We start from the raw sequence: 22,061 nt of genomic DNA, 5'->3' as shown, positions 1-22,061 counted from the left end.
ACAATTCTATATATTTTGTTTTAGTTATTTATTTTCTTTTCTTTTTCTTTCTCTTCTTTGTGTGTAGTTATGTGTATGTTTAAAGTTCAAATTAAAAAAAAAAAAAAAAAAAAAAAAAAAAAACACTGTTTACTTCCGCATTGGTGTTGGGATGACAGGTTCATGACGTAATGAGACAAATGAACTTCAGGATATGTGAATGAAAAGGAGAATAAAGGCTGCAGCGATTGTCTACACCCAAACGTGTCTCTGAGCTCCTTATTTTACATATTAAACTCCGCTTTACTGACACTGAACCCCGGAAAGACTGCTACACGGAAAATAATCTGATTTTGAGTCGCCAAAAGTTTCAGAATCTCTTTGTTTTAAACCTATAATAATCCGGAAATGAAGCTTCACAAAAGGCTCCACATATTTCATCTTCAAGCTAGGTTCCGATAAACGGACAACATCGGTGTTTTTTCCTTAATCTACGACTTTTTTCTCGTAAATTTATGAGATTTTAAATCGTAAATTTATGAGATAAAAAGGCGTAAATTTACGAGTTTTTATCTCCTAAATTTACGAGATAAAATCTCGTAATTTTACTTTTTTTTTTTTTTTTGGTGGCTCTAATTTTTTTATTTTTTGGTGGCCCTAATACTCCGTCGTATCGTAGAAAACAATATGAAATATAAAAAAAAAAAAATCAGAAGACAGAATTAATTTCACAGGCATGCCTCACCAGCAGGGGTCAGACGTGAGCTGACAGCTGCTTTGTAGCGACACTGGTGACGTAGAAAAGACTGAGGACGTCCGTCTCCGTTGGACGGAGAAACTCAAAATAAACTGAAGGAAAATAAGGAAGACTTTCGAACAGATGATAGAGCTTTTTTTGAGGATTGACACCTGGACTCAAAAAGTAAGGACAAACGTGTTTTTCAATGTTTGTTTTTTAAAATTAACTTGGGAGTAAGTGGAAAAAATGTGAGTAAAATAATTTATTTATGATCATTTTCACAGACAAAATATGATAACCGATTAAAGCACCAGAATTTGAAGTTTGAAAATTACCAGAAATAGTTACTGAGGGTCAAATGTGTGCTGAACACATCTTCTTCTTTCTCTTTCGGCTTTTCCCATCAGGGGTCGCCACAGCGAATCATCGTTTTCCACCTCACTCTATCATGGACATCTTCTACCCTAACATTAGCCACATCTATTAGACTTTAATTTGTTTACAAAATATATAAATAATTCATACACAAGAAGAGTGATCCATGTCTGTAAAGAAATATTCTCTGTAGGACAAATATGTTCTTGTGTGTATTTTATAAGCTGTTAGCTGCCATTGAAAGGTGAAATATTTAGTTCTTTCATTGTAAATCTGACTCCAGAGGATTCAGTGCTTCACCAGCCATTAACCTCACCGCACGTCACTGTTACCATGGTACCATAACCTGCATTCCATCACATTATGCTTGATCAGTTTTGCAACAACTTTAGAAAGTATAAAAAAGATTTTACCATATTTTGAAGAGACAGCTGATACTCATTTTCCTGATGCTCAGATAAAGTCGTTCAATGTTTTTCTGTGGGTCATTATTATTGATCCTTGTGGGATGAGATTAATTTAATAATAATAATGAAGAAATAATCTACATTAACAACATGAGAGTAACATGTAAGAAAGAAGCTGACACTTTATCTACAATGCTGCTCAAAATTTTTTTTACATTGACGTGTTCTCCCTACCATGACAAAGGTGGATAAAGGTGGAAAGATTTCATGTAATCCATGGACACCAGTGAGGATCACAAATCATTGAAGAAAAAAGGTTCAGAGCACTGTCTAGTGGGTCTAGATGACCCAACTCCCAATGTTAAAGTGCCTAGGATAGCACAAGGGTTAAACTGAGCAACCAAAAAAGATGCATGTTCAATAAGTAATTACCAGCTTTTGACATACATGGAACTCGGAACATACGTCTGTTGAAGAGAGGAAGCTGTTCACTTGGTTCAGTCCCTTTCCCTGATGTTGTCCCTTCTTGATTTCATCCTCGGCTCCTCCTCATTTCAACAAAAATATGTTTGTTAACTTTTGGATCATAAGGAGTTAGAAAAAAAACAACAGGAATAATGAGAAATAAGCCAATAATAATGGTTACCTCACACATCCTAGTGAGCTTGAAAAGGACTCATGTCCAACAGGTCCTGCATCTCAGGACACTGAACCACAACCCTCTCCAAATATGGCCAGAACTCCATCAGAGCAGAAGAACTGGACATTCTGTGGAGAAAGCCGTTTCTGCAAATATAAGGGATTCACAAATATGTCTTTGCGGAACATGTTTAGGAAGCTTAGTCACCTGGAGAGAGCTCTGAGTGGATTTGCTGCTTTTCCAGAGGCATCCAGAGGAGCCAGTTGAGGGGGCTCGGGCATCCTGTCCAAATGCGTCCTGGATGCCTCTCTGGGGAGTTGTTCCCCAGTCCCTGAACTCAACATTCTTTAATTCAAATGTGAATCAAAGCCTGTTCCACTAGTGATTGCAGCAACAGCAACATGGAACACGAAACCTACCGTCTACATGGGTCCCTAGAAATGTAAATAAAACCGCAACTGACCTTTTTACGAGGTTTTTTATAGAAAAAAAGAGAAACTCACTTGTCACGTGACAAGCCAGCAGATACGAATGAAAAAGATCAGATGTGGCTATTCTACGATTTTAGATCCTTTTTAAGGAAAACTTGAGCGAAGCAAACAAACAAACTATGAACTGCGTGTCTGCAATGGATGGATGTTATGAAAGTGAAGGTTACATTTACTGCTGGAAATGTTATAAAAAATTAAATATTAGTCCGCAATCTACTGGACTATTATTTACAAAAATAATAACTATTTTTAGGGCATTTTCATTTTTTTCACCAGAAAAACGAGAAACATACTAGTCACGTGACCTCTGCGCACGTCTGCAGATATAGACTGGAAAACAAAAAATCTTGTTATTCAACGATTTCAGAGTCTTTTTGGGGAAAAGTTGTACGAAACAAACAAACTATATGTCCAAAATGAATGCATATTATAAAAGTAAAAGGTATATTTCTCCATAGAAATGTTATCCAAATAAAGATTAGTCCTCAAAATATCATATTTTGTGAGATTTTCCACCGAAAAACTAGCGAATATCCGCCATATTTTTTGTACACGGAGGGCAAAAAACTCAAAAGTCACGTGATCCTGAGAAGCTTGATAGAAAATGAAAATGAAACGTAGCCATTCATCAATGTAAGGCCCGTTTTTGTAGAACTGCTACAAGTTTTGGGATGAGGCTAGGCTGTATTTAAATGCATATGGAAAGTAGGAATAATCAATAATTTGGCCAAAAATGTAACTTAGGCAATTATGACATGAGGCTTATTGTCATGGTGCCTCTGGCAGTCTCTTCCCCCTCCCCTGTCTGCTCTACTTCCCGATCATCACCAACTGTGAACACTCACCTCATCAACCTACTGCCTTCTTAAGGAGATCCAGCTCCAGCATTCATCGACAGTTCGTTGCCCCTTATGGTGCTCAAACTAGTAGCTCATGCAGTTTCTATCCATGAAGTTTTGCCTCTCGCTAACTTTATTCTTACGCCTCGGGGAAAGTTCATCACGAGTGTTCACCTGAGTTACTTCTCCAGAGCAACTCCATCCACGCTGACAACTCAAAGACTCCCAGTCACGTGAAGATCTCCAGCTACAGCACGACTCCTGTCCACGCCAAGACCTCCCACCACGCCAAAACAAACAAAACCCTCCAGCCAAGACTCCGTCCACATATTACCTCTCATCGCCTGAACTCCACCACCATACATACCATCAGATCGGATAGTATGTTTTTTTTTTTTCGGGAGGGGGGGGGGTTTAAGTGGGTTCACAACCAGCAATTGACACAGGAGGCATGATTTTTTATGTCCTTTTTTATGTTAAATTATATAAAAACGACATTATATATGTCGCTTTTGCTGCCACAGAGAAATGAAATTTCCCCATAGTGGGATTGATAAAGTCATCTATCTATCTATCTTCTGAAGATGAAAAGAAGAGCAGAAACATGATTAAGACGCTGTTGCTAAAGAAAAAGTGAACCCAGAGTAAAAGGATTCCTTTTATGTACTGGTATTATTTATCTGGTATTGGTATCATCAGTTTTTATTTAATATAAATTGCATTTTACTATTGGATGTCGATTATTTTGTTTTCAAATCTTACTTAAAGCTATACTAAACGAGACAGAAGGCGCCCATGATCTCGTGTTTGTTCTTCTGTTGCTAATAAAGCTTGATAAGATTCTTTTGGTTTGTTGTTTTGTGTTGTGCTCTGGGGGGTATTCCAAAAAGTGGGTGATGTGAGTTACCACGGTAAGTTTGAGGCTTAGGAAGCGGATAACCTCAACTTTCGGTTCCAAAAACTGAGGTATGTTTAAGGGTATGTCAAATTGCCATAGCAACTCATGCTCTGAACATAACCTGGTCTGGAGCAGGTTTAGTTGAAGGTTAGTTGGTTTCAGAGAGTCGAAGCAGCATGGTGTGCCCATTTGAAGATGATTTAGTGGATGAAGAAGCTCAGATAATACTTTTTCCTTTTTTTTTCTTCCTCTTCTTTTTTTTCCTTCTTTTAACTTGTTCTGTCCAACAGCTGAGCAAACAGATTAGAGCTGAAGGCTTTTTGTGTTGGACTGGTTTTACTATCACAAAAAGAGGTTATATAGCTTCGAGAAACCAGGGTGTAGATTTGTATAAACCCCTTCTTGTTGTATTATTTTTTATTTATTTGTTACATTTAGTGTGTGGGGGGAGGGAGAGGGGAAGAATGTGAGGGGGGGGGGGGTTGAAGAGAGTAAAAGGAGAAGAGGTGAGAAAGTGGGGGATACAAGTACTGATTTGAATAAGTTATTATTTTAAGCTTTAACAATTATACCAGATCTGCTGGAGAGACGAATATTACATCCAACGGCGAAATTCTGACATTAAGATGAGTGGAAAATATCTGTCCATCAATACACTGTGGGTTAGGAGGAGGGATGAAGCAGACAGAGAGCAGTGTGGCAGTGTGCACGTGCACGTGGGGGTGGAGATACATGCATGCTGCCGAAGTGAACCGTGTGTTCATAAGGGGAACCAGATCCTACCCAGCCAGACCAGGAGAGGGGAGGAGAGACCCCCAGGCCAGGAACCCCCCCGGCACCGGACCCAGGCAGCCCGGGAGGGGGGGATCTCCCACCCACCCAGCCAGGCGCAGAGAATGCCCCCCTACAGGGGCACCCCCGACGCCCAAAGGCATAAGCGAACCCAGCGTCCGGCCCCCAGGCCACAGGATAGGAGCGCTTGGCCGTACCAGGCGGCAGCCATGGGGGCCACTGGGCGCCGGACACCGAGACAAGGGCCAGGGACGACACCAGGGCACCGAGAACCCATGGGCCGCCGACCACCCAACCGGTGCCCCGCCACCGCGAGCCAGCCCCGGCACCCGCCCCGAGCATCCCAGAGATCGCCGCGCACCCACAGCCACCCCCATAACCCTACCCTCTACAACCCTCCCTCCCCGCCATATTATCTAAGCTCCCCTCCCCAGCCCCCTTAGTGCCCTCCCCCCTCTGTGATGGGGAGGGAGAGCCCCAGAGGATCCCAGCGAGCCAGCCCCTAGGTTCGTCCCACCCATGCACTCTCGCACACATACTCACAATCTTCTGGTTACCCCCCACCCCTCGCCGCCACGCAGGTAACGCAGATAATACTTTTTCCACCGTGAGAGGGTGATAAGACCACGTATGGATGTTGGAAAGATAAACATTTTTACATTGATATAACTTAATCATTTGCTTCAGTTAAGATAAGTCTTTTTCTTTCAGTCAACTTAAAAGTAACACGTAGTTATCAGACATAGTTATTTTACTTTTATTCAAATTCAATCTATTAAGTAGGTTTAACTGTGGTCCTGCTGTTAGATTGGGAGGGCAAGGAATTGTGGGATATCATTCCCTTTGCCTGTCTGGACTGATTGGGGTCTAAGTGTGGGTTTTTGACTAAATGTGTATTAGTTGTTTAGCTGTTTTACTGTGTTTTGCCGAGTTATTTGTCCTGTTATGTTTAATTCTTTCTGCACCATGAGTGAGAGTGAGGAAGGGGATGATGTTTTTATTAAGCACCACTGGTGCATATTGGTGTATTAAGAACTGAAAGTCAAATCAAAATCATGGAACATGCATGCTATGTATATTGTTAGTCAGCATTATATGATTCATTTTAATGTTATAAAACTGAAAACATCTGCGGTCTCAAACTTGTAAGTTCAAGTACAATGAAACAATTGGAATAACATGACATTAAGATAGTTGAATATGTAAATTTGAGTTGTATATGGTGTAGAGTTTTAAGAAGTCTAATAATTTTTTGGAGTAGAATAAATGTTCCCCACTTCACATCTCTGTTTAAACATTATGTCCTGCATGTTTGTTGTCTGACATTTCAAAATTTTACCACTTCCCTGACAAAGCATCTAAGGTAATTTATTTATTGTAAAATATTAGTAAAATATGTACAAATTAAATCATAAAGCCGAACTTGTCTTACATTTTTTTTCTGCTTTTTAAGCTTACCATCACAAGTAGAATGGAGCTCAGTTGAGTTTCCATCAATTTAATTTTTGTTTCGCGATTTTGACAAAAATCGTAGAACGAACAAAGTTTTCTGCGTGTTGACGTCGTGACTAAATCACATGTCAAATCTTCTCTGAACCATTTTCATATGTATTGCTGTTTATGACATCTCTGGGTGGGGGGAGGGGTTGTTTAATTATACTTAATTATACTTCTGACATTAAATTAATTTAATTTATTTAACCTCCACTTTTTGCATTTTGAAATCCATTCTTTTACTATTGTAGTGACGTGAACCTATACGTGCAGTAAACCTGTGGTCCCCAACCCCCGGTCCGCGGTACCAGCACGTGGGTCATTTGGTACCGGGCCGCAAAGAAAAAATAAAATAACTTACATGACTTCCGTTTTATGTATTTCGGAATCGGATCAGTTTGAATACAGCTGCAGGGGTTCAAACCTTCTTGACAGGCAGTGTTTACCACTGCACCACTGTGCACATTTTTATATTTGTTCTTCAAGGTTTTATCACTACCAAGCTTCCCCATTAAGCTTCATGAGGTGCTTGAGCGTATGAAAGGTGCTGTACAAATGAAGATGCATTTGCTTGACTGTCATTGGGTTTTATTTCAGAAAAATATGACCTTCAATGTCATCCCTTTAGAATAATCAAGAATGGATGGCCTCAGTGAATTCTTGAAAAAGGATGAATATTCCTGAGGAAGCAACATAGACCATGAAGCATGAGTAGGTAAAAATCTGAACATTTAATTCCCTGTATTAAAAATAGATCTTTCTTAAGGTTCAGAGAGAAAGATTGATGCCAGCAGGATCCAGCTGATAAAGATGAAGAGTTTTACATTGTTTAGTGACACTGTAGCACTTCTGGAATTTTGCTGGCAGAAAGAGTAAAATCACAGCAGCTACTACACAGGGCAGGAGTTAGTCCAGACCTGATACTTGGAGGAAGAACCACCAGGGATGACGGCTCTGACTTTTTATAGAGCTTAACATACAATTAAATGTGGGGGCGGGGCAACTATTTTAATGAATATTTAAATTACACAGCGCCACTCTCTCCCTCACAAAATTAATTGTCTCCTAATATTTCTTTGTGCACAGTCTCAATTACACTGTTAGCACACTTTGACAGCCCAGGGCCCCCAAAAGGTTTTAGTCTCAATTACATTTGTTACCTTCCGTCTCTCTGAACCAAAGTTGGCTGACCTAGTGTGTGATAACTCGGTACCATCGGTTGCTATCTCTGCCGTTAGGGTGGCTGTATGTGAGTCTCAGCCTTACCTTCCTGTACGGCTGGAATGTCTGTGTCTAACTCACTACTCCCTGGCCTGTCAAAGTCTAGTCCAGGGTCTTGGTTTTGCTCTGGAACATCCTCTCCATGTCATAATCACCATAACCAGGTGTGAGTCTGACAGGGAGCAGAGCAGGAACATCAGCAGCACAAGAAGCTAAAACGAAAAAATGATCGAAACAGCTGAATGTTCACAATCACATTTGGGTCTCAGACCATTAATCTCATATTAAAACTGTTAAAATCCTTGTATAAATGGACATAATATGTTTGTCAATTTATAATGTATTTTTTCCTTTAAAATTTGATTTTTTATTATTTATTATTTTTGTTTGTGTTGTGTTATAAATCTTAATTTCAACATGTTTAGTGTTTAAAAGTAGACATTTGGATTTGATGGATTCTGCAAATGCATAAATATTTTAAAATATTGAAAAAATGTTGTACTGGAATAGTAATTTTTCTTTGTCTGTTTTTGTTTCCTTGTTTTCGCAATATGCGCCTTCTGTTAGCTATGTAGATTTATGAGAAACATTTGGACTGACATATATGGGCACATCATCCATCCATCTTCTAAACCAGGTGTTTCCAACCTTTAACACTACAAGAGCACTGCAGCACAGAAAGGTTCCTTTTAAAATAAAATCCACCCTCTGTCAAATAAGATCCTCCTGCTACTGCAGCTTAGCTTGAATTAAAAATTAAAGAAAGTCAAACATGGCATTCATGATTTCTATCAATTGGTGCACTTTCATCCAAATATAACAACAATGGTATAGAATACAATATATTATGTTTAATATATACTTAAAGAACTTTGACTCTGAACATCAACTAGACTCTGTTGTGCAGCAGATCAGAATATGTGCTTCAAGTTATTCCAATAAAAAAACACTTTGACAATAGATTAGTACTTTTAATATCATTTTCTAATTTATCTGACATGTTAAAATCTAAACAGAAATGACAAAACTTAATTTACTAAAGACAAATGAACCCAAACTACAAGGACATTATTTATTCAATTTTTTTGCATTTTTAAATGAAGCCAAAAAGTCTTAATGGAGGGATGAAGGAGCCACTGCTAGAGCCTCTGGGTGCAGACACCTGTTCTATTCAGGGTCATGGGTCTTTGCTTAAACTGAAATAGTAACTCATGTTAAGGTTTTCACCCAAACCAGATGGATTATTTTGGTATCATCGTCTGAAATGTTTGTTCAGACACTCTGAGCTTTTCTCTGGAACTGATCGTGCTCTGTGGATTTAAGGATTGTTTCTGAACTCCAGTCCTTCGGGCCCATCCTCCCGGATGCTATTGATGTTAAAGACACCTGCCTGTGATGACTGTCATTATCCGGCCTCCGCAAAGCTTGATAATGGACTGAATCAGGTCCATTTAAGGAGGGTAACACAGAAAACATGCCGTTTGGTGGGCCCTGAGGCCAGGAGTTCAGGTTTTAGTCATCTCTAGAGGGCAGTGTTGTTCTTCGTACAGATACTGAACAAATTCTGCTTGCATTGGAAACTTTGTCAAAGCCACATATATTTTTTCAATGTAATTAAACTAGCAGTCAGCGTCACAAGAGCTTGTTAAATATCCTCCATTGGAATGGTGCTAATAGCATCGATATCAACTTTTTATACACTTTAGGGCATATCTGCAGCCATGCAGGAGTGGATCATCTGTATCATAACTCCGCAATAATCCTCATCAGTCACACCCACCCACCCACACATGCTTCTTTGTGACTTGGCCTGCAGTGTTGACAGTGATCTCCCTGCACATGTGTGAAGGAGTGTCTTCAGTTTCTCCTCCTTCGTTTGCGCACAGATTCATTTGCAGGGTTATTTTGAGCTGCAGAAGTCCCACAGAGCCTCCAGGGAAAGAATAGGAGTTAAGCTCGTGTTTTCTTTTTTTCTCCTCCACTGTCCAATTCTTCCTCAAGTCAGTGGGGACTTCCCTCCAAACGTAGGGTTTCCTCTGATCTCTTGACAGGATTTCAAATTAGATTTTCTTTTTAATTTACTTTGAAGCAATGGAAAACAGTCCTCTGCAGGTGCTGACTGTCGCCACGGCCCCTTACCCTGACCAGAGACCCAGCAGCAGCGGCCTAAGGAAAAAGGTCTCTGTGTTTCAGTTCAAAAGGAGCTATCTGCACAACTTTATCCAGAGTATCTTCTCCTCCATCGACTTGCGAGACCGACAGGGTTCAACCATGGTGGTGGGAGGAGATGGACGCTTCTTCAACAGAGCTGCCATTGAGGTCATTGTGCAAATGGCAGCTGCCAATGGGGTCAGTGTCCCTGTGTGTAGAGTCTCTCACATGTTTGATTGCTGGTAAATCTGAGCATGTAGTTGGGCATCTGTTGAATTTTGTGCTGGCACCTTCAGGCTTTATTTAGAGGCAAAAATGAGAAAATCATGAAAGATGTCAAAAAGGTAAATATTATTCTTTATTCCACCCAATAAACAAATATATTGCTTTCTTTTTTTTAAAATCTGGATGTATCTTAATAGTTGCATTTGATTCCACTTTGAATTAAAAAAAAAGTTTTAAACTTGACTCCTTATCTTTTGTCCAGATGTTTGGAAAAAAGCTTAAAATATTTGTTTTTATTTGAGTTAGGATCCCCAATTTATGGACTTTTTAAAGTTATTGACTGAATAAGAAAATCATTAAAGGGGAAATTTTGTTTTTGGTGGAATATCTCTGCCCTTGAACACTCTTAATAATGTCTTGCTTCAAAGTCCGGGAATTGCTACAAATTTAATATATTTTTTTAAATTATACTTTTTTAAAGTTACTGTTTTGACAAACTTTATCTTTTTGACCGACGTCTGAGATGTTTACTGGCTTTTTTCACAATGTTTGTCTGAAACAGCAGCATCAGACAGAGTCAGCTGAACTTTACTCTGGCCCATCTCTGCAGGCTGCTCTTGGCATGATTTACTTATTTGGAGCCAAATGTTAGTTGTATTTAGAAAGATAAAGCTTTGGTTTATGTTTAGTTAGAGTCCCACATGCCGCCATGTTTTAATGCAGGGGCAGTAATAAAATTGTCTCTTTACCTCTACAAAATGATGCCAAGGTCAATGACTAACTGTAGTTTTCTTTTCAGATGACTCAGTTTAAAACAACAACCAAATTTTTGCTAATCTAATGACTGATCAGCTTCTGACAATAATCTGATGTTAAAGTCAGAATTTGGGAAATTTTTTTGGAGTTATTTCCAAATTTTTGCTTTAATATTTTGCATTACAAAGAAAATAATTGGGAATTTGTTTCATGTGAATATAAATACATTTAGCTTTTATTACATATGAGAAAAAAAAGTTGTAAAATGTGCTATGGCCAGGTAAAAGACCAGATCTGCATCCAGATCCCCTTTCCGTCACATCCAGGTTACGACAGCCATGACAAAACCCCAGACAAATGTTAAGGACAGAAAAAATAAATTTATTTAGGAAGAAACACTAAAGTAAAAATGGCAAAATGAAATAACACGAGCAGTAAAACCCATTGTGTGTTTAGTAACCTCATAAAACCATTCGTATAATATTTTATACATGCATTACTGAGACATCTGTCTCATCAGAATTATAGAAATTTAACTTAAAACCCATTTATATATTACTGTGTCCATGTTTTCTGCCCTATAGTGCTTCATCATTCCACCAGGAGCGGTAGAAAGGTTTTTCTTGGTCATTTTAAAATGGCTGCTTCCGTGAAATCTCAAAAACACTTTTGGCGAGAAAAAGTTTTGCTGATTTTCAAAACTTTATGGTGAGAATAACTCCTCTGTTGTTTTTCAGTTTACTTGCTGTATTGAAATAATGCAAAATTTGTCAGTAATTAATTCTTTATAATACAATTACACCATGTTAAAAATACATGGATCAAATTTGAGACAGTGGGTAAAAAAGGTTCTTATTTCCTGAACACACATGTCAATATTTTCTATACACATGTTGTAAGAAAAAAATTACTAACTCATTCAACGTATTATAATTGATACAATGTATATCTCATAAAAACATGATATTGCAGAATGTTTTATTTCATCAAAGAATTAAAAAAAACTATGTTTTGTCATTTCTTTGATGTAGTGGGCTTTACAGGGTTAAGTATCCTAGAGATCCAAGATACAGGCTAAATAATAAAGAGCCACAGAAAGAGAGATTATGTAAAAACAGTGAATAATGAAAGGAGTAATTAGATTACTTAATAAATAAGATTTACAGTTGAAATGAAACAATTAGAGAGCAGAAGAAAGAAAACGAGGACAGAGTGTCACTAATAATCCAATCTAATTAAATTATTTTGCCGGATTCAATGATAGTGATGCAAAATAAAGTCCTCAATGAATTTCCGAAAGCCGATTAATACTATTTGGTAAAGAGAAAACAGAGAAAGAGATATCTGAGAATCTCTTCGCTTTGCAACAATCAGCTTGACACCAAATGCAGCAGCCAACACCAGTGATGAGCTGGATATGCTCTTCGAGATTAAATTACCCGAGCTTTAAGCCTTTGATTGTGTCATTGTTGACAGATTTATTTATAAGTTTATTTCAAACACTTGCACCTGCCAGAACTTGTTCTTGGAGAGCTGTCTTGATCGCTTATAACACGGGATTCTGGTTTTAAATGAAGATGAAAACACCAGGTGTGATTGGCAAGTAAATTCTTACGAGGCTTCGCTGAAAGTGTTTTGACTTTTTTTGACCTCTGTGACATTTCCTTAGGTTGGTCGTCTGATCATTGGACACCACGGCATAATGTCCACACCCGCCGTCCCCTGTGTGATCAGGAAGTACAAAGCCATCGGTGGCATCATCCTCACTGCCAGCCACAACCCTGGAGGACCTGATGGAGACTTTGGCATAAAGTTTAACACCGCAAATGGAGGTGTGGTAATGTGAGCAAGGAAACACTCAGAGGCAATATAGTGTTACCAGAAAAGTGAGACATTGGAAAGGTCTTTAGTTTGATGCTATAGTGTCAATCTGGATAAAAGTGAAGCACATCAATAGGATCAACAAAAATAAAGAGTAGATGTGAAGTTATTTCCAATCTGTATTTTTTTTTAATCACTGTGGGACGTTTTCTCCTTCTTGAGGCCCAGCCAGCGAGGCTGTCACAAGCAAGATTTTTCAGATCAGCAGAACCCTTGAGAAATTCGCAATTTGCCCCGGGCTACGCGTGGATCTGGAAACCCTGGGAAAGCAGGCCTTTGATCTGGAGAACAAGTTCAAACCCTTAACAGGTGATATGCATCATTGATCTGGCAATGACCATGTCAATTAAAAGCAAAAAGCATGTCAAAAAAAAAAAAAGAAATATGTTGATGTGGGGTTTATTTGCATCTTATGTGTATTTGAACTCATATTTGATTTATGGTTTGACAAAACTTTTTACAGTTTTGCTACAAGGGTCTAGCAGAGATTTTCATTTGTTTAAAATGGCTTTTCTTTTCTGTGTGTAGTGGAAATTGTGGACTCTGTGGAGTCATATGCCAACCTGCTGAGGAACATCTTTGATTTTGCTGCTCTGAAGGACCTTCTTTCTGGAGAGAACCCCATCAGAGTAAGAATAGATGCCATGCATGGAGGTGAGACGAGAATTCACAAGAATATGACCCCTTAGTTACTTTAGGTCTCTACATTTTATTTTATTTTCTTTGTATATTTTCTGTTTGTATTTTTATGTCATCAAAACAGCACTGTTTGTCTGGTATTTCAATTTTTAAAGTCTTACTACTTTTGCTGCTGTGGCTTTTTCAGTCTTAGGCCCATACGTGAAGCGAATACTGTGTAAGGAGTTAGGTTGTCCCGCCATTTCTGCCATTAACTGTGTCCCAATGGAGGACTTTGGGGGTCAACACCCAGATCCTAACCTCACAGATGCTGCAGAACTAGTGGACAGCATGAGAGATGGGTCGTTTGACTTTGGTGCTGCGTTCGATGGCGATGGGGTGTGTGAAAAGACATCATAATGAATAATGTGTATTCAGAAGTAAACCAAATAACATTCCAATTATATTCATCTGTGTGCTCTCTCAAGGACCGCAACATGATACTGGGCAAACACGGCTTCTTCGTCACCCCCTCTGACTCTTTGGCTGTCATCGCAGACAATATCTTCTGCATCCCATACTTTCAGCATTCAGGAGTGAGAGGCTTTGCTCGCAGTATGCCCACAAGCACGGCATTGGACCGGTAAACAAGTCTCAAGCATTTCCATTTTCTTTACAATGTTGCTTATGTGTATTTTATTTCTCATTTACTTAAGAAACATTTTATTTGATTTTTTTCCAGGGTGGCCAAAGCAACAAAGATAGAGATTTATGAAACTCCTGCTGGGTGGAAGTTCTTTGGAAACCTTATGGATGCAGGCTTGGTGTCTTTGTGTGGAGAGGAAAGTTTTGGCACAGGTCCTCTTTGAGCAAATCAACCCTAAAATAAATGCCTCATCTGAATTGATTTACAGGAGTACAATATTCTGAACTTAATATCAGTATGTATGTAGATTTTCTTAGGATCTTCACCACCTATCATTTTTCAGGTGGAGACCATATCCGTGAGAAGGACGGCCTTTGGGCAGTGCTGGCATGGCTGTCCATAATTTCCACCAGAAGGCGGAGTGTGGAAGACATTGTTAAAGACCATTGGCTTAAATATGGAAGAAACTACTTCACAAGGTAAAGTAAATGCACATTTTTATTTTTTTAAGTGATTTTACTTTGTGAACAGCTGAAAGAAAGAAAAGGAGTGGTACATTAAATACTGAACATAACTGCCACCTAGTGGAAAAAAACAGCCACTGTTTTTTCCTGATAAGGTTTTTTGATATTACACTTTTTCTCCATTGGTTTGGCTCATTTCTTGAAACAGAAATTACATTCTGAAAATTCTAAGATAATTTGGAAAAACAGTCTTACAGTTCAGCACAACACTATAGCTCACTTGCAAAATCTAATAAATCTGCCAAAACTGTTCACTCATGCTTTCAAACTAAATTCCTTTCCCATGTAAAGAGTCAGTGCCATGAAAATGGCAAAGATCCTCCTCAATTGCTTTGGCTCATTTTTTGAAGCAGATCGGACGTTCTCAACACTCTTGGTGCTTTTGCCAAAATAATGTGGATGGTTCGGCACAACACCATGGTTCACCTGCAAAAGCTCATATCTCTCCCAAAACAATTCACTCATGTGTCAAAACTAAATTTCCTTCACATTTAAACAGTCAGTGCCCCCAAAATACTTTGTCCCTTTGGCATTGTGTAGGCACTGCAAGTCAAAATGATTAGATGTTTTGTCACTATAGCAGAAGACCATTGAAATATTCCTCATGTCCACCTTTCAGTCTTAGCTCAGTCCTTCATTGACAATGGTAACTGTACTGTTTTTGTATAGCTAACAGAATACAATTTTGTATAAAACTGAAAAAAAAAAAAGATTTTAGGGTAAGAGTAGCCTCTTAGGTTTAACAGCACACATTGCACTCATACTGCCAAGGAAATTGTAACCATTATCATTCACACACATAAAGTAACTTTCATACATCAGAGAAAAAAGAAAATGTATACAGCATAATATACTTTATAATTTAAACACAAACAAAAAACAATGAAAATGATATGCACCCTACAGTGCTGTAAATACAGTTTTTCTCAGTCGCTTTAGTACAATTCTCAGATCAGAATTGAAGTTTGCAAATACGTGTGTGCATTTCTCAAAACAATTTGTACAAACAGCAAAACACTATGGATTTCTTGCAAAAGCCTGTAACTTGCTCAAAATCTTTAGTTCATCTCTCAAAACTAAGTCTTTACGTCATTGAACGTGTCAGTGCCATCAGAATGTCAAGTCCTTGTGTCATTGTCTACGAACAAGACAGTCAAATGACTTAGTCATGTTGTCAATATAACTGTGTACTTTAGAGGGAGGTTCTGATGTAAACTATGGCTAAAGTTTTGATGACAATTATTGGGAAATGTAAGTCACACCTTTTTTGTTCGATTGCAAGAGACTGGACAAGATTCACATTTACACTTTTATTGTTCATATTGTAATTTGTTGACAGACCATGTCATACCAACATAGAAAAACCCACTGCAAACAGTAACACAAAGGGAAAAAAAAGATAAAATATTCTGTCCAACAGTACAGGCAGTGCAGTAGGAATTGGTGTGGTCTTTCTAAACCTCTTATCGTTCCTGTATGTTAGGCCACAAATTCTCATCCACATCACAGCGACCCCGTCCAATTCCTTGTCCTTCCATTGTCAGACTTGGAACATTGTGTTGTGCTTCAGCCATGTACAGTATATACTTGCCCGTTCATTGTCAATGAGATGCACCTCTGTTAGAGGAAGTCAAGTCACCTGAGAGCAATTTACCAATTCAGGACAGAACCTTAGACAAAAACATATAATGGAGATGTATAGAAATATGTTTGTCATATTGTGACAACTTGGTCAACCATTTTGCAGTTAATGACTCATACGCTGAACTAATGACTAGGTGTTTTGAGGAGTAAGACTATTGCACAGTGAACTATATAATACATTTTGATCAACATGACATAAACAATTGATAATGTAGCAAAGAGCAGAGAATTGTACATAATCATTTGCATGGATATACCAAAGCAATTGCAACTTGTTCAAAGAAGTGAGAAACGGCTTATATGATGTGCACAAGTGACATTATGATGTGAAGATTGAACAAATAGTTTTGGGAATTTCATTCTGATCTGAGAATTGTACTAAAGCGACTGAGAAAAACTGTAATGACAATTATTGTAAAATGGAAGTTACACCTTTTTTGTTTGATTGGAAGAGACTGGACAAGATTCATATTGTAATTTGTTGACAGACCATGTCATACCAACATAGAAAAAACCCACTGCAAACAGTACCACAAAGGTAAAAAAAAAGATAGGACAATATTCTGTACAACAGCACAGGCAGTGCAGTAGGAATTGGTGTGGTCTTCCTACACCTCTTGTCGTTCCTGTATGTTAGGCCACAAATTCTCATCCACATCACAGCGAATATCCTCTCTTGCAATGCAGCGAAATATGTTTGTCACATTATGACAACTTGGTACAGGAGTAAGACTATTGCACAGTGAACTATATAATACATTTTGATCAACATGACATAAACAATTGATAATGTAGCAAAGAGCAGAGAATTGTACATAAGCATTTGCATGGATGTATCAAAGCAATTGCAACTTGTTCAAAGAAGTGAGAAACTGCTTGTTTGATGTGCACAAGTGACATCATGATGTGAAAACTGAACAAATAGTTTTGGGAATTTCATTCTGATCTGAGAATTGTACTAAAGCGACTGAGAAAAACTGTAATGCTTGAGTTTCACAACTAAGAGTTCTTCTCTGGTCGCTGTCCTCACCCTCCCTCTCCTGGCCATCGTCCTCACCCTGCTGACCATCCTCACACTGCTGTCTGTCTGGCCACAGATTCTCGTCCACATCACAGCGTTTATTCTCCCTTGCGATGCAACGAGGGAAGAAACGGCGTGCGTGTCGCAACCATCCCCTACACTGATCTCCTGTAATATAATCACATGCAGCATCCATTGCATGGAGCAGGGACCTCTGATCTTGAGCCTGATGCTCATGCACTCTCCACCTCAAAGCGGAGAAAAACTCCTCAATGGGATTGAGGAAAGGAGAGTAAGGTGGTAGGAACACCATGACCATCCTTGGATGAGTAGTGAACCAGGCCCTGATGAGCGGGCCACAGTGGAAATTCACATATAGTTACATTGCCCCCTCGCTGGCCTGGGACATCCTCCTCCATTAGTCAAGTTCTAGTTTCACGTGACCGTCAATTGCTGTAATAAATTCATCAAATGTTCCAAGGGATTCATGTATCGTATTCATGGTATTATGTTCTTGACTAATTTTGACAATTGAACAGACTACTGTGCATGTGATGAGTCACACAATGAAATGATGTTGACTCATTTTGGAGCGAACAACCATTAGACTGAGAATCAACAATCGTTTTAGATCAACAAGATCTATTCACTTGGAAATTGTGCTAAATGTAGGCAACCTGTACTTAATCATTTGCAAAGATGTACTGAGACATTGAGACATGTACTAAGACATTTGCAATTTGATGAAATTAATGAGAAATGCCATTCTGTTGTGAACAATTGCCAAGTGGTTTGGTGGTTTGTCAATGTTGTTTTGAGAATGTAATTTCTGTTTCAAGAAATGAGCCAAACCAATGGAGAAAAAATGTAAGAAAAAATGAGAAAAAGTATTGATAAACAGAAAATCAAATACTAATTCTGACTTTCATTTTTAAAAAATTAATTGAAATAACCAAACACTTCTTACTTTATTTTTTATTGCTTTTTCTGCCCCCCCCCATACTTTCCCATGTTTTGCCACAAGCAAAATCTATTTTTCCCAATGGCTTTCCAGGTCTGTACCAAACGTTTGCTTCACTATTTTTGCAAATTACAAATCAAGTCTGATAACTCTGCTGCCAATGAAACACAATAGAAGAACAGATAATATTACATAAAATAATGCCATATGGGTGCACATTAGTAAAGCAGAAAATGTGCACATTGTATCCACCTATCCTTCCTCTTTCGCTCAACCGGGACCGATTCACGGGGGCAGCAGTCTAAGCAAAGATGCCCAGACTTCCCTCGCCCGGCCACTTCCTCCAGCTCCTCTGGGGGGACCTTGAGGCGTTCCCAGGCCAGCCAAGAGACATAGTCTCTCCAGCGTGTCCTGGGTCTTCCCCGGGGCCTCCCCCCAGTGGGGCATGCCCGAAACACATCCCCAGGGAGGCGTCTAGGAGGCATCTGAACCAGATGACCAAGCCACCACAACTGGCTCATCTTTATGTGGAGGAGAACCGGTTCTACTCTGAGCTCACTGTGGGTGACAGAGCTTCTCACCCTATCTCTAAGGGTGAGCTCAGTCAAAGAGAGGCAGCTCGTTTCAGCTGCTTGTATTCAGGACCTCGTTTTTTTAGTCATGACCCAGAGCTCATGACCATAGGTGAGTATTGGAACGAAGATCCACAGTTAAATTGAGGGATTTACTTTCTGGCTCAGCTCTCTCTTCACCACAACGGATCGAAACAGCAACCGAATCACAGCGGACGCTGCTCTGATCCACCTTTCAATCTCACGCTTCAATCTTCCCTTACTCATAAACAAGACCCCAAAGATATTATAACTCCTTCCCCTGGGGCAGGAGCTCTCCACCCACCCAGAGAGGGAAACTACCTTACACCAGTTGAGAACTATGCTCTCAGATTTAGTGGTGCTGACCCTCATCCCAGTCGCTTCACCGTTCAAACTGGCCCAATGCACACTGCAGGTCCTTGCTCAATGAAGCCAACAGGATCCTCTGTAATGAGCAGAGAGGAAATCCTGTGGTCCCCAAAAAAACCTCCTCTGGCCCCTGGCTGCGCTTAGAAATTCTGTCTATAAAGTCTATGAATAGAACTGGCGATAAAGGGCAGCCCTGCCGGAGTCTAACATGCCCTGGGAACAGGTCTGACTTACAAACCAAGCTCCTGCAGAAACCGTCCAGCCCCCAGTTAGCCAAGTTCCATGACTGGGGTGGGCCCATGGGATCGTCTTCCAGATTTTAGATGCAAAAACACAATGAACAATATGGTTAAAGGAAATACTATAAAAAATATTGAAATGTCTTTTTCTACAACCCTCAGGTATGACTATCAGAATGTAGACTTAGATGCAGTGTGTGACATGATGGAGGATCTGGAGATCATGATTGCAGACAAGACTTTTGTGAAGCAGAGGTTTGCTGTGAAGGACAAGATCTTTCAAGTGGAAAAAGCAGACAACTTTGAGTACACTGACCCAGTCGACAGCTCCATCTCCAGGAACCAGGTACACAGTACACACTCAGCAGCATATGTATGGCGGCAGGATTATGTGCTCAGATACATAAGGAGTTTAGTAGTCATCTGGGGAGCTGTTTTTTGGTTTGGAGGATTGAGACAGAGTTTGTCTGGCTCTTTTTGCTACAGGGACTGCGGATTATCTTCTCTGATGGCTCTCGGATCATCTACAGACTCAGTGGGACAGGTAATGATGGGGCCACGGTTCGGATTTATCTTGACAGCTATGAGAAGGATCTGCTTTTTGAGGACACTCAGGTAAAGTGCCAAGTTATTACAGCTTTTTCTTTTTTTGGGGGTCAAAAAAAGATTTACTAAAATTATTTTGCAAGACTTTCAGTCTCTGCCCACCTAAATACTGTGAAGTGATTAAGAGTTTTAAAACACAATGACTTTGTCTTACATAAACTTAACTGAGATTTAAATGGAACATCAGATAATCAAAGACAATTGATTATTTATAGAGAAAGAAATAGCAACATCTCCGATTCTGAAGGCCCCTGATAAAAGTTCAATGCTGAAGTCCATTATGAGAAAATAAAAAATAAAAAACCTTAAAAAATGAGACATGGCTGCATGATCTAAGTTTTAATGTAAAAAAAGACCATAAACAATGTAGCAAACCCCAACACAAATTTCAGCACTAACATTAATACCAAACATGGTGGTGGATTTTCAACAAGTCAACTTTTCAAAGTACTCAAAGATTCACTGAGCTCATATTGTTTTAGCTGGGGTTGCAGTGAAAAAATTAAAAGATGAAAATTGTTTTTCCCCCCCATGAGTTTGTAAAAGTCTTGACTTATGAAAGAAATGTGCATTGTTAACCTGTAAGTGAATATTTAGCATGAAAGCCAACATCTTTTTTTGTTTATAGGTGATGCTATCACCCCTCGCAACCATTGCACTGAAGATTTCTCAGCTTCATCTCAGGACGGGTCGAATCGGCCCATCAATTATTACATGAGCTTTGCCTATTATCACTCCATTATCATGTAATGCCTCTTTGCCTCTTCTTTTAACTTTATTTTTGTATAAACACTGTAGTAAAATGTCCTGCTTGTTGCACGAGTGTGAAAATGAACAAGAATACATTAAAAGTTTAACTCACCATGTAGTCTTCTGTGTTTTCTCCTATGGCAGCAGATAAAGATTTAATGTTAATGAATATTTTTAATTTAGACTACACGTTTTTCTTTTAAAATTTCAACTTATAGCTTTCTACACATGAAAAACTTGTAGAAAATTAGATTTTTTTTTAAGAATACATATAGATAATTTGGAAAAATGCATGAAGAAAAGGCTGTATTTCCAATACAAAAACAGGTGTTTCCACCGATTAAGCTAATAATCTATAATCTGTGCCTTTCGCAGCTCTTTACTTTAGGAAATTAAAATTCATCAGCAAATAATACCCCAAAATTAAAATTCAAATAAGGTGTGTGTGGATGAGTGGAACAGAGATACACAAAAACAAACCATTGGAGATCAGTAGCTCAGAAAATTACAAACAGTGCAAAAATAGATTGTTTTTCCTTTTCCCCAGAAGAATATTATTAACTTTCATCCCAACCCTGAGGAACAATAAGGAGTGCTTCTGTTTTTACATTTTGACTGCAAATATAGCAATAATGGATCCTTTGTGTTAAAAGCTTAATTTTTTATATCGACAAACATCTATTATCTGGTCAAGCTCTGTGATAGCGCATGTTCTTTCAAGTAAAGTGAAGATTTGTTTTCCTCTGAATATAGATATCCATATACAATTATACCAATTGTCATACTCATACTAACAATAAATTAAGATAATCTTTATTTAAATTGGGAGAATTTGCCTGTCACATAAAGACTTGTTCAGCCTACAAGACTTCATAGCATGTAATAAAGAAAAAATATATCTGATCCAACATCTAAACCACTTCTGCAGTTTGGAAATAATTCTAATGTAACTTAATCTTTGTTTAAAAAGCAGTTTTCCTGCTACAAAACACCTCAAAATGCTTTACATAAAAAAAATTAAATATTTTTAAAAAATGGTGCTAAAATACTTTCTTTTTCTTTACTTCAATTTAAAAAAAAAAGCCAACACAAATACACATCCGTCAAAAACAAACAGTCCATCAAATTAAATTAAAACATGCAGACATGTGGAAACTACTTAAAACCTAAGCTAAAAAGGTGAATTTTGAGTTTTTTTGCCA

At 38.6% G+C, this 22,061-nt stretch overlaps 1 protein-coding gene across 3 annotated transcripts; it reads left to right on the top strand.

Annotated features, from left to right (window-relative positions):
• The first annotated feature begins 729 nt into the window (after positions 1-729).
• LOC101175508 (phosphoglucomutase-1) lies at positions 730-20,973 on the top strand. Of its 3 annotated transcripts, none has more exons than XM_020710903.2 (11): positions 730-901; positions 12,677-12,839; positions 13,051-13,197; positions 13,417-13,542; positions 13,715-13,905; positions 13,995-14,149; positions 14,249-14,364; positions 14,496-14,631; positions 19,666-19,849; positions 19,990-20,118; positions 20,738-20,971. In XM_020710903.2, exons 1-11 carry the CDS (start codon positions 860-862, stop codon positions 20,825-20,827), a joined length of 1,479 nt encoding a protein of 492 aa, XP_020566562.1. In that variant the 5' UTR covers positions 730-859; the 3' UTR covers positions 20,828-20,971. The 3 variants fall into 3 exon arrangements, with proteins under 3 accessions (XP_020566562.1, XP_020566560.1, XP_004079038.1); XM_020710901.2 differs by lacking the exon at positions 730-901 and adding an exon at positions 9,763-10,224 and having other exon boundaries at positions 13,057-13,197; XM_004078990.3 differs by lacking the exon at positions 730-901 and adding an exon at positions 9,967-10,224 and having other exon boundaries at positions 20,738-20,973.
• Positions 20,974-22,061: the final 1,088 nt, after the last annotated feature.

Source organism: Oryzias latipes, chromosome 17 (genome assembly GCF_002234675.1).
Source record: "Oryzias latipes chromosome 17, ASM223467v1".
Lineage (NCBI taxonomy): Eukaryota > Metazoa > Chordata > Actinopteri > Beloniformes > Adrianichthyidae > Oryzias > Oryzias latipes.
This window is presented reverse-complemented; position numbering and strand designations above follow the sequence as displayed.